Raw genomic sequence first — 12,056 nt, forward strand, 5'->3', positions numbered from 1 at the left:
GGATTTTTCAGAAATGAATCCATATTCCCAGCTTATTGCTCTGAGCTCTTTTTCAAGTTCCCTCCCCTCTGGCTCCCCAGGAATGCTTGCCTGGGGCAGCTTCTGTTGTCTGTGGAGTCTGGGCACAAGGGCCTACCCTTGCTTGTTGGGAGGTGGTATTCTGTGGTGAGCCAGGTGAACCTGCGGGTACATTACACTCTACCACTCACTAGCAGTGAGACCTGCAGTCATGATTCTCTTACCTGCAAAATGAGGATACAAGTCATCACTGTTGGCATTTTAGTGAATACCGGGTGCCAGGATCTGTGCTAATCTTACACATAACTCACGTCTTTCCCACCTCAGGACAAGGGACAGGTACTACTGTTACAGCTGCCAACTTACACATGAGGCAGCTGAGTCACAGAGAGGTTAAAAGATTTGATAAGGATTTCAGGTGGTGAGAGGCAGAGCCCACACAGTCAGGCCTCAGAAACACTGAGATCATTGCCATAGGGGTTCCGGCACCAGGAGTCTTTGGGGCGGGGACAGGGGCTGCTGGGAAGCTCTGGAGGGTCTCCTGTCAGCAACTGAGCCCTGCTCCACCTGGGGCCTCAGCTGAAGCTCCCCTTCCCCATTTCCCAGACGGCCTTGGGCATCTCCTCCCCTGACCTGGATTGACAGCCGAGTGAGGAGGGTGTGGAGCCAGGAGGTGGGGACCATGCTCAGGCAGGCTAATCAGGTCACAGGGTGAAATTAAAAGAGAGGAAGAGACACCAACCCATCAGAACTCATACTTCGTCCTGGTGAAGAGGTGTCCAAGACAGGAGCTGGGGAGCCAGAGCTGATCTAGGAGGCTGGGAGCTGGGGGACAGGATGGCCCCAAAGAGAGCTGTGCGGCTGTCCCTGAAGACACCTACCCATGCCGTGTGTGTGGTGGGAGTCGTGACACTTGTGGACGTTCACAGGTAAGAGCTGGGAGGCACTCACCTGGCTGGAGAGCTGGGTTAGAATGCAGGGCAATGGGTGGGTGCCTGGTGGACAAGTCAGGCACGTTGGAGAGGATGCAGGCAGGACACAGCAGAGAAGGTGGAGTTGGCTATGGAGTCAGGGAGGAAGGAAGTAGAGGTCTGATCAGGTCCTCCTTGGGGCTCCAGCTGGGCTCAGGACATTGGCCTCAAGCCCCTGGGTAAGAGTCAAGGTCCCCAACTTCTCTGTGCCTCAGTTTCTTTCGCCATAAAATAGAGATGCACCGATGCCAATCGTCTTCTCTCTGCCCACCTTCTGCTATTCCTTCCTTGCCCCCTTTCTCTTTCCTCCATCTCAAAGAACATTCTCATTTAACTGTCGGCCAGGCTGGAGAGCAGTGGCATGATATCGGCTCACTGCAAACTCCACCTCCCAGGTCCATGCCTACCCATGCCGTGTGTGTGGTGGGAATCACGACACTTGTGGACGTTCACAGGCTGAGGCAGGAGAATTGCTTACCAGTTACCCCTGGGTTCTGGGTGCTGGGCTCAGGACATTGGCCTCAAGTCCCTGGATGAGAGTCCTGCCTTAGGATTCTAACTCTGAGCCCTGGGGTCAGGCTTTGGGGTCTGGGCCCTGCGTTCTGACACCCAGGTGGAACTTGTGTGGAGTATCAGATTGCTCAGGACCGGGAAGAGAACTGGTCCTCCCCTCCCTCGATTTCTTGCCAAGCCCCCATCTCTCTGAGGTGAAGGGATGCACGTATAATCCTTAAAGGTCGCTGGCATCACTAATTGATTTGAATCAGGAGGGAGTGGTTAGGAAATACTCAGTGAATTAGTATGAGGAGAGAATGTGGAGCAAGAAGACCAGTGTTTGCTGTGAGATGATGGCAATGACAGTGATTATTGTGATGAACAGTGGTGATGGTGATGTTGGCAGTAATGTTGGCAGTGATGACAGCTGAAGGGGCAGCAGTAGCATTTGCTTCTCCTGTTGACCCAAATCTCCCTGTGCTGGCTCTGCCCAGACGGGGACCCAGGGACTCTTAGCCTTAGTGTTCCTTAGTTTCCCCCAAATCCTAAGGGAGTTTGATTTGGTGATCTCTGGCAGCATTTCCAACTCTGATAGGCTGTCTATGGATTCCATCCCTGCTGGCCCAGGTGGGGCTGAACCCCTTGCAGATAGGGGGCTCGTGGTAGGAGTCCCCCTCCAAGAGGAGCCGGGAGCTGGGGGCCTGTTACCAGGTGGGATCTGAGCTCCTACCTCCCTCTTAGGACTCAGCCCCTGTACCTGCTGGTCTGGTTAATGGATGCAGGGCCCAGCTGTCCACCTGGCTCCAGTGATCTCTGCCTGAAAAGCCCTTCCTGCTCCTCCGTTGGGCAGTGGTCTGTGACCCCAGTGGCAGGGCTGGGGAGGAGAGCTAGGAGCCATGGAAACCAATCCTTATCTCTAAATTGCTGCTGTGAGTCCTGGCGTGGGGGCGGCTTCTCTCGGGTCTCGGTGGCCAGTGGAGACCCCATTGTCTCCTGCCCTGTTCACATAGGCTTCCTGGATTTAGCAAATAAAAATACAGGATGCCTAGTTAAGTTTGAATTTCAGATAAATAACAAAAAGTTTTTTTTAGCATATTGTGTGAGAGACATTTCTACTAAAAAATCTGCTGTTTACTGAAACTGAAATCTTTTTTTTTTTTTTTTGAGATGGAGTCTCGCTCTGTCACCCAGGCAGGAGTGCAGTGGCGCGATCTCAGCTCACTGCAACCTCCGCCTTCCAGGTTCAAGCAATTCTTGGCCTCAGCCTCCCGAGTAACTGGGATTACAGGCGCCCATCACCACCTCTGGCTAATTATTGTATTTTTAGTAGAGATGAGGTTTCACCATCTTGGCCAGGCTGGTCTTAAATTCCTGACCTCCTGATCTACCTGCCTCGGCTTCCCAAAGTGCTGGGATTATAGGTGTGAGCCACTGCGCCCGGCTGCTGAAGCTGAAATCTAACTAGGCATCCCACACTGTAGCTGGAAATCTACATCCACACCAAGAGTAGGAAAAGGGTCCCTGGCAGGCCCCTTCTTCTTGTTTCAGGCTTCTGCTCTCCTCTGAGGGCATGGCTGATCCAGGTGATTCCAGAACCTCTGGCTTTACACGGTGCTACTGACTAAGACCAGAAGCATTTCATGGAGAGCCAGGAGACCTGGCCTTAGCTCTGCCACCGACTTCCTGCTCGAAGTGGGCCAAGTCATTTGCCTTCTCTGGGTTTAATTTCCTCATCTGAGCCCCCGTGAGATAAGCCAAGTCCCCTCTGCAGTTCACTGTGGAGGTGAGGTGCCCAGACCCTGGAGATGAACACACTCTGTTCTCAGGCTGGCTCCATGCATGCTGTGTGACCCTGGGCAAGCTGCTGCACTTCTCTGAGCCTCAGTTTCCACATCTGAAAATGAAGAAACAGTAACACCAATTATAATGGGTTCAGGGGAAGATGAATGAGGCCATGCATGTAGAAGGCCCCTTGTGCCGTGGGTGCCCTGGCAGTGTGCCCAGCCCTGGTAGCTCTGTGGGTCCCCTTTTCTCCAGCATCTATTCTTTCACTCACACTTGAGAGGGTGGGAGGAGACGAGGACAGCTCAGACTGCGTTTGCTGGGAGCATAGGGTGTCTGTAAAGCTCTTTAGCCTCCTCAAATGCAGGCCCTGGCACAACCGAGGGGTACCGGCAGGTTCCCTGGGCTATGCATAGCTGTTGTGCTCTGATTGGCTCTGGGAGGCAGCGGCTGCTCTGGGATCCCGAGTGAGCACCGGGGGCACCTCCACCCAAGTGCCCTTCAGGAATCTTCACCTGAGTGTTGGTGGTGACTATAGTCACTGCTGCTGAGAGCCTCCCATCTAGGACACAGAAGTTTATTCTGCAGCAATAGGGAAGAGCTTCCTGGCGGCCAGGTCTGTGATGGGCAGGGAAAGAGGGGCATGGAATCGTCAACCTTGGAAGGTTTTTAAGAGGAGCCTAAAGCTCACTCCAAGCTGAGCTGGCCAGGAGGAAGGGGCTACATTTGATGACAGGTGATGAACTTGGGGCCTCCCCAACCCCTTCCCCCAGTGCCTGGCTCTAGCTAAGGCCAAGTCAGGGGTTTCTAGTTGGCCTTACTTGTGGGATGGGGGAAGCCCCCAGAAGAGGAGGTGTTGCCAGTCATCTGAGCTGTTGGAAGTCTGAGCCCCCCAGGAGATGGGTGTGAAGGGATGATGTCACAGGAAGTGATTCATTCCCCCAGGGGCTGCGTGGACTGGTTATTTGGAGAAACATTTGTGTTTGGGGTAATTGTGTGCCCCAGGGTGTCCTGGCCTAGGAAACCCTTAGGAATTTTCCACTCAGCATGTGCTGAAGGTCTCAATCCTACACCCCAGTGGGCTAGCTCACTACCCTGACCCCCACACCCCAGTGGGCTAGCTCACTACCCTGACCCCCACACCCCAGCGGGCTAGCTCACTACCCTGAACCCCACACCCCAGTGGGCTAGCTCACTACCCTAATGCTCCACACCCCAGTGGGCTAGCTCACTACCCTGACCCCCACACCCCAGTGGGCTAGCTTACTACCCTAATGCCCCACACCCCAGTGAGCTAGCTCACTACCCTAATGCCCCACACCCCATTGGGGTAGCTCACCACCCCGTCCACACTCAACGCCAGTGGGATGGCTCAACACCCTGACCCCCACACCCTAGTGGGCTAGCTTACCACCCTGGCCGCCCTGTGCCCCAGCAGGCTAGCTCACTACCCTGACCCCCCACATCCCAGCAGGCTAGCTCACCTCCCTGACCCCCACGCCCCAGTGGACTAGCTCGCCACCCAGACTCCTTGGATCTGGCTAGACTACCTTGGTTGTCCTTGTCCTTGCCTGAGGACTTCAGGTGGCTCATGCCAGTAAAGACTGGTGTGGTCAGTGTGGGGAATCCATCTGCCGCCCCACGGCCTTCCTTGACTGCCCAGAGGCCAGATCCAGAGCCCCAGGCTGGAGGCCAGAAAGAACCTTTATTTTTCGGGATGCAGAAGGCGGGCCTTATGGGGACATTCTCCTGTACTTACTCCCAAGCCTTCCCCACCCCTGCAAAAGCAGCAACGCCAGATGAACTCGGGATCAGAGGGTGGTAGACTTGGAGGGGCACAGGGAGAAGGGACTCTCCTGGCCTCTCAGATGCAATTTTCTGGAATTCCCTGTATTTCAGAAAATGAAAACACCAAAACAGAGTTATAAAACTTGTGGGACACATAATGTGCACATTGAGTAAATTAATACTTTTAACTTCCACAGAAGCACAACGAGGCATAATTGTACTCCTCAGGGGAAAATGATAGGAGTGACTCGGACACTAATTTCCAGGACTGACAGGCTGCCGGCACCTGGCTGGACACAGTCTGCTCCATCCTGTCACTGTGTCACTGCGGCAGGAAGGACACTCTTCACCAGAAGAAACATAAAAGTTCAATGTTTGTCAGGGTTCCTAGAAAATATGAAGTTAGGGTCCTCTGAAAGTTCCATGGGGCCCTCATAGGCCCAGGGGTTATAGAAACTGGACTCAGAATGGTGGAGGGTGGCATTCTTGAAACATAAAATATTGGCATCAGGAAGTGCCGCAGAGGTCAGCCACCCCTTAATCCTGTGGAACTTCCTGCTCCTCTGGGTGCCAGCTGCCACTTGCCATTTTGGGACTGGCTGGGAATCTCTCCCCTTCCCTCTGGCCCCCAGGCCCTCTGCTTTCTGCCTCCTTCCCACTTCCTGGCATTTCCCTGATCCTCACTCTGAGACTTCTCTTTCCTTCTCAGCTCCCATCCCTTTTACTCCCAGCTGGTCTTTGCAGGCTGTGACCCTGGGCCAGTCACTTGGCGTCTCTGAACCTGTTTTCTTCCAGGTCACTCCCAATATGAGTGACATCCCTTATTGTTGGTACCTGTGAAGCCTGGCACCTTTATTTTTTCCATTTTATTTTATTTTTATATTTGAGATGGAGTCTCGTTCTGTTGCCCAGGCTGGAGTGCAGTGGCATGATCTTGGCTCACTGCAACCTCTGGTTCCCAGGTTCAGCCTCCCAAGTAGCTGGAACTACAGTTATGCGCCATTCCACCTGGCTGATTCTTTTTGTATTTTCAGTGGAGACAGGAGAAGTGGACCTCTGCCCAGCCTGCACCCTCAACCTGGGCTCTCTGGGTGTGCCCCTTCCCAAGCAATGATGGCATAAGGCACCCAGGAGTGTGATTTCTGGGAATGAGGAAGAAGACAGGACACAGCCACATCATGTGTGATTCTCAACTCCTGAGAAAATGCCTGAGCCTGCTGAGGGGTCTGGGACATCAGCCATTGCCCTCCCCCAACCTCCATCTGCCCCAGCCAGCCCCAGCCAGCCCCAGCCACCCCAGGGAGAGGGCCCAGGGGGAAACCTAAAGCCAGGAGATTGCAGATTGGAGCTGCCCCTCCCACTGTCTGGTACCCACACCTCCCATCTCAAGGAAGCTCCTGTGGCCTCTTCTCCAGGGCAATCTGCTCCTGGGCAACTGCTCTGTGCTGGCACTCCGTGATTATACAGCCCTATACAGCCTGTGGCCACCTGTGATGCGCTCCCATCTTAGTCGGGAGTTAAATAAATTTCAGGAAGTGGGTTTCAACAATTGTACACGAAATCCATTTTCTTAGTCAGCTAAGAGAGTGAAGGGAGGTGCGAGGGTCCTCTTAACCATGGGGCACTGTGTCCTCTCTTGCCCAGGTCTGCCCACTCCTCCATGCCTTTCAGATGCCCTCTGCCACGGTAATGACCATGATGGCAGTCCTGCTTTAAGTGCTCACTGCACTATCTCAGTTAAACCTTACAGTTAAATAAGCCTATTAAATACAGACTACTATAATCCCCATTTGCAGACACACTGAGACACAGAGAGGCTGAGAGAGTTTTCCGAAGACACACAGCCCACACATGCCAGAGCTGGGATTTGGATCCAAGTCCACCTGGTTCTAAATTCTGTGAGCCCAGCCCTGTGACTGCCTAGCCTTTTGGGCCTCTTCCATGTTGCTGGGTGAGGGGCGAAGTGGAGGTGGGGCAGCAGATGAGCTTTGGAGTCAGACCCAGGTGGGGGCCAAGCACAGCTCTGCCTCGTCACCCTCACCCTCTGTGTGACTTCTCTCCATTTCAGCTCATGTTCTGTAAAATGGGGAGAAGAATAATCACTCCCCTATTGGCAGCAGGGACCATGGGGATGGAGTCAGAGAATGAAGTAAAAACCCTCCACAGTCTCTGATGGACCTGCCCCGCGTGGATCGCACGAGGGCAGAGCCAGGGATGATTTGTTTCTGCTTTCCTCGTGCCCAGCATGGGACCTGATGCACAGCAGGTGCCCAGGGAGGTATGTGGAGGCAGAGTCACTGGCAGCACTAATGGGGGCCCTGTGTGCCCCAGGGGAGCTGCTGGCCTTTAGCCCTGGAGCCCACGGGGTGGCGGCCAGTATCCTGGGTCATCAGCCTCCAGGCAGGTCCCTAGCTCCAGGCAGAATCATCCACAGAGCTGGTCACCCCCGGGGCATTTGCTGGGCCTTGCTGGCTGACCCTATGGTGTTTCTTGTGGCTTAATTCCAAAACACCTAGAGATTGGCAACCGTTATTAGTATAATTTTCAGTGCCGCAAAAGAAGTAGCCCTCGAATATAAATTTCCTCAACAAGGCAATTTACTTGCATTGAAGGGTGCAGCTCACATGGAACAATGGCAAGCGCACGCCTGGACAAGGGAGGGGAAGGGACACTTATGCCTGACGGAGTCACCCCTACCGCGGTGTCCTTCCCCTATTGGCTGGGGTTAGACTGCACAGTCTAGACTAATCCTGATTGGCTATTTTAAAGGGAGCAAGGGGTATGGAGCCAGAGTGGTGGGGTGGGTCGTTTGGTGGGAAGGACGGTTGCTAGCAGGTCAGAGCAGGTAGTCAGGGGTCAAAGCAGGTGACCGGAGCAGGTGACCAGGACGAATCAGGACAGACCACGGGACCAGGGGAAAGGATGTGAACTACTGATTAGAACTGGTAGAAAATGTTGTTTACTGAAACTACGAGGAAATTAAACTTTAAAATAGAGAATTAAAGAATAAGAGAGCTGAACATACTGACAAACTGATTCTTTGAAGAGAAACTTGCGGTTCACAATGCCTAACACGCCTGTAGGGCTCCTGGCAGGCAGGATCCTGGCCAGGTGTGCAGGGGAGCCAGCGCTGGCTGCTCCTCAGCCTTTTCATCTGCTTCTGCCCGATTCTTCCCCTCCTGCCCTCGCCACTCACTCAGCACAGTGTCCCAGACGACCCCCAAAGGGCACACTGACCCCCACCCCCATCCACTCAATTTCTGTCCCCAGGATCTGGCCATGTCCAAACTGCAGGGTAGAACGGTCAGCAGGGAAGCACTTCTCTGTGACTGCTGTGTTCCTCTTCTCCCTAGAGACCAGGTGGCACATTTCTGAGCTGTCAACACAAGGTTTGGCCTGTGAAGCCCCAGGGGGTCGAGGCTTCCAGGAAGCAAGTTGCAGCCATGCAAAAGGAAGAGCTTTCTAATTACCTGAGCTGTCAGAGCAAAGAAGGGTGTGAGGTCATGAGCTGTCTATCCTGGGGAGTGGGCAGGGGGCTGGCCAGGATGACCTCCGAGGCCCCCCTCTAACCCATGGCCTATCCTATGCAAGAGGCTCCCTGGTCTTTTCTGTCATTTTAGGGCAGACAGGGACAAGAAGATCACAGGCACAACCCCCCTGGCCCGTGCTGACCTTGCCCCTGGAAGATGTGGGCGCATGGGTGAAGATGTGGGTGCATGGGTGGGGCTGGGGGTGGTGGCTTCCTGCCTCTGTGCCACCATCTTGCCTAGACTTCCCTGGCCTGCTGCCAAAGAGCCATGCAGAAGAGCTTGCCTGGCACACTCTCAACACATTCCTGTTCCCTTCCGACATCCTGACCGTCTCCTCTTTCCAGTCCCGGACAGGGGCATGCTTGGGGCACGCACGCACTCATTTTAATACCAGCCAGGACAGTTCCTCCCTCTGCCATCTGTACGACCTGAGCAAAATTACTTAACCTCTATGCGATTTCTTTATCTTAGAAGCAGGACAGTAATGTGGGGTCCTCATTAGGGAAAAGGAACCAGGCTGGTGGGAGCAGGAAAAAGCAAAAAAAGAAAGCCAGGCTGGGCGTGGTGGCTAACGCCTGTAATCCTAGCACTTGGAAAGCTGAGGCGGGTGGATCACGAGGTCAGGAGTTCAAGACCAGCCTGATCAACATGATGAAACTCATCTCTACTAAAAATACAAATATTGGCCGGGCATGGTGGCAGCTGTAATCCCAGCTACTCAGGAGGCTGAGGCAGGAGAATCACTTGAACCCGGTAGGCAGAAGTTGCAGTGAGCCGAGATCACGCCGCGGTACTCCAGCCTGGGTGACAGAGTGAGACTCCATCTCAAAAGGAAAAAAAAAGAAAGCAGAAACAGCTCCAAGCCCACCTTTCTTCATGGTCCAGGACACATAGCTCTCCTGAGCAAGTAACTCACAATCTTTCTGCGCCCCGCTCTCACCAGACACCTGCAAGTGCGCCCCCTGCAGCCTTGGCGTTGTCAGTGCTGCACAAAGCCCTCTTCAGCAGACAGCAGATATATCATCCTGTAAAATCCTAAGCAAGTCTTTTTCTTTGCAGTTGGCTTCCTTCTTACACCCAGAGAGAGGCTTCTTTTTCGAAGGCTGATGGCTGTGTCTCTGGCAATGTGTTTTCCTGCTTTCTGTAATCAATCTGTTTTCCTTTACATACAACTGTCCTGGTAAATTCTTTTTTATAAAATTATACTTTAAGTTCTGGGATACATGTGAAGAACGTGCAGGTTTGTTACATAGGTATACACATGCCAGGGTGCTTTGCTGTACCCATCAACCTGTCATGTATATTAGGTATTTCTTCTAATGCTCTCCCTCCCCTAGCCCCCCCGCCCTCCAACAGGCCCCGGTATGTGATGTTCCCCTCCCTGTGTCCATGTGTTCTCATTGTTCAACTCTCACTTATGACTGAGAACATGCAGTATTTGGTTTTCTGTTCCCGTGTCAGTTTGCTGAGAATGATGGTTTCCAGCTTCATCCATGCCCCTGCAAAGGACATGAACTCATCCTTTTTTATGGCTGCATAATATTCCATGGTACATATGTGCCACATTTTCTTTATCCAGTCTGTCATTGATGGGTATTTGGGTTGGTTCCAAGTCTTTGGTATTGTGAACAGTACCGCAATACACATACGTGTGCGTGTGTCCTTGTAGTAGAATGATTTATAATCCTTTGGGTATATACCCAGTAATGAGATTGCTGGGTCAAATGGTATTTCTGGTTCTCGATCCTTGAGGAGTCGCCACGCTGTCTTGCACAATGGTTGAACTAGTATGCACTCCTGCCTGGTAATTTCTTTTACTCCTGCATTACCCTGTGACAAGTAACACCTACCTTGGTCAGGAGCAGGAGTTGTAGTGAAGTTGAGAGGAGATCATGGATAGCAAAAGCTAAGCATGTGCCTGGCACATGGCAGGTGCTGGAAGATGCAGGCTCTTTCCCTGCCCCAATAGAACAGGTGGAACATGCTGCCTTACACCATACAAGTGGGTGGGTCCGCACCTTACCACAGGAGGCGGGCAGGGGTGGAGAGTAGCTGGTTTTACACTCCCCGACCCACCTCTGTGCCACCTTTTGGGAGATTCTCTAAGAATTCACCTATTCTGCTCACCTATTCTAACCTGATGCAACTGGCCCTGCTCTGGGCATGGAGGTGGCGGGCATTGCAGGGTGAGTAGGAGGACGCTGTTCTGGGAGGCACAGTTAAGATGTGAAGTGGCACCCAGGAAGGTCTGACCCAGGGCTGTGGGGACACAGAGGAAGGACACAGGTTTCTGGCTGGAGTGAGTTGGGCTATCTGGGGACTCTGAGAAGAGTCATCGTAACATGGCGACAGTATGCAACACTGAGAGGTCATCATCTCAGGGAATCCCTCCACCAGCCTTGGGAGTAGCTCTTGGGATTATGTCCATTTCACAGCAGAGGAAAATCCAGGCGGTTAAGTGACCCAATTTGAGGCCATGCTCCACACAGAACCCAGCCTTCACTACATGGAAGAGGTGGCATTTGAAGTGGGCCTTGAAGAATGCAAAAGATCCCCCCATCCAGCCCCCGCCCTGTGACTCTGCCCAGCAGAGATGGGGGAGGGGTCTGTGGAGGGGCAGGCTTATCAGCATAACAGTGGAAACCATGATAAATATGACAGTGATTACCAGGACACCTGAGGGGTGACTCCTGTAGTGGTGATGATGGTCTTTTTTATTTGGAGGGGTGCTTTCAAACATGTTACCTCACCTGACTATGCATTTGGGGACATGCCAGGACTGTATATCTGGGGCTTGGTTAGGTCTGGGGGCTGCATCATGAGACATCACCCAAGAGAAGCATCTTGGAGAAGATCGTTAGATTCAGAGGGAGCTGGGAGCAGCTCAGGAAAGCTGGCATGGCACAACCCACTGTGGGGCAGCCTGGGGCTCACCCCAAGCTCCCACCCCTGCCTGCCATGCCTCCCAAGGGCAGCCCTTCATCCACAGCCAGGCCCACAAATCTGGGCACCTGAGAGATAAGGGAAGGCTCGTGGGCCCCATCTCCTAGGCCTGGGTCAGGGGTGGGGGTAGGATGCCAAGGGAACTTGCCTGGGTGCCAGAGAGGATCAGCAGACCCTCCTCCTGCCTCTTCCTGGTGGTCTTCAAAGCTCCTGCTGGGGTATCTGCCATTCTTCTGTAGCTGAAGCTGACCTGATGTTGGGGGATAGGAGCCATGTCTTGAAGGTAGTGGGTCTGGGACTAGAACAAGCCTCTCCCCATACCTGCAGGAGTGGCCGTGGGCCTCAGACCTGCCTAGCACATGTCTTCTACAGAAAGCCACCATTCCCCCAAGGCCCAGCCAACCCCTCTAGGCACTGGCCACTCATCTGGCACTCACAGGGGCGTGAGATACTGAGACCGGGAGCCTGGAACGCCAGAGAGAGCTCAAGGCAGATGTGAGCTACGGAGCAAGTCTGGGGAAGGAGCAGG

General features: G+C 53.4%; 1 protein-coding gene across 1 annotated transcript in view; it reads left to right on the forward strand.

Annotated features, from left to right (window-relative positions):
* The first annotated feature begins 765 nt into the window (after positions 1-765).
* PADI1 (peptidyl arginine deiminase 1) overlaps positions 766-12,056 on the forward strand; it is a 46,557-nt gene continuing 35,266 nt past the window's right edge. Inside the window, exon 1 of the mRNA XM_002750333.6 lies at positions 766-947. Within this exon, the coding sequence (XP_002750379.3) occupies positions 856-947 (92 nt within the window). The 5' untranslated portion in view covers positions 766-855. The remainder of the gene's footprint in view (positions 948-12,056) is intronic.

Source organism: Callithrix jacchus, chromosome 7 (genome assembly GCF_049354715.1).
Source record: "Callithrix jacchus isolate 240 chromosome 7, calJac240_pri, whole genome shotgun sequence".
NCBI lineage: Eukaryota > Metazoa > Chordata > Mammalia > Primates > Cebidae > Callithrix > Callithrix jacchus.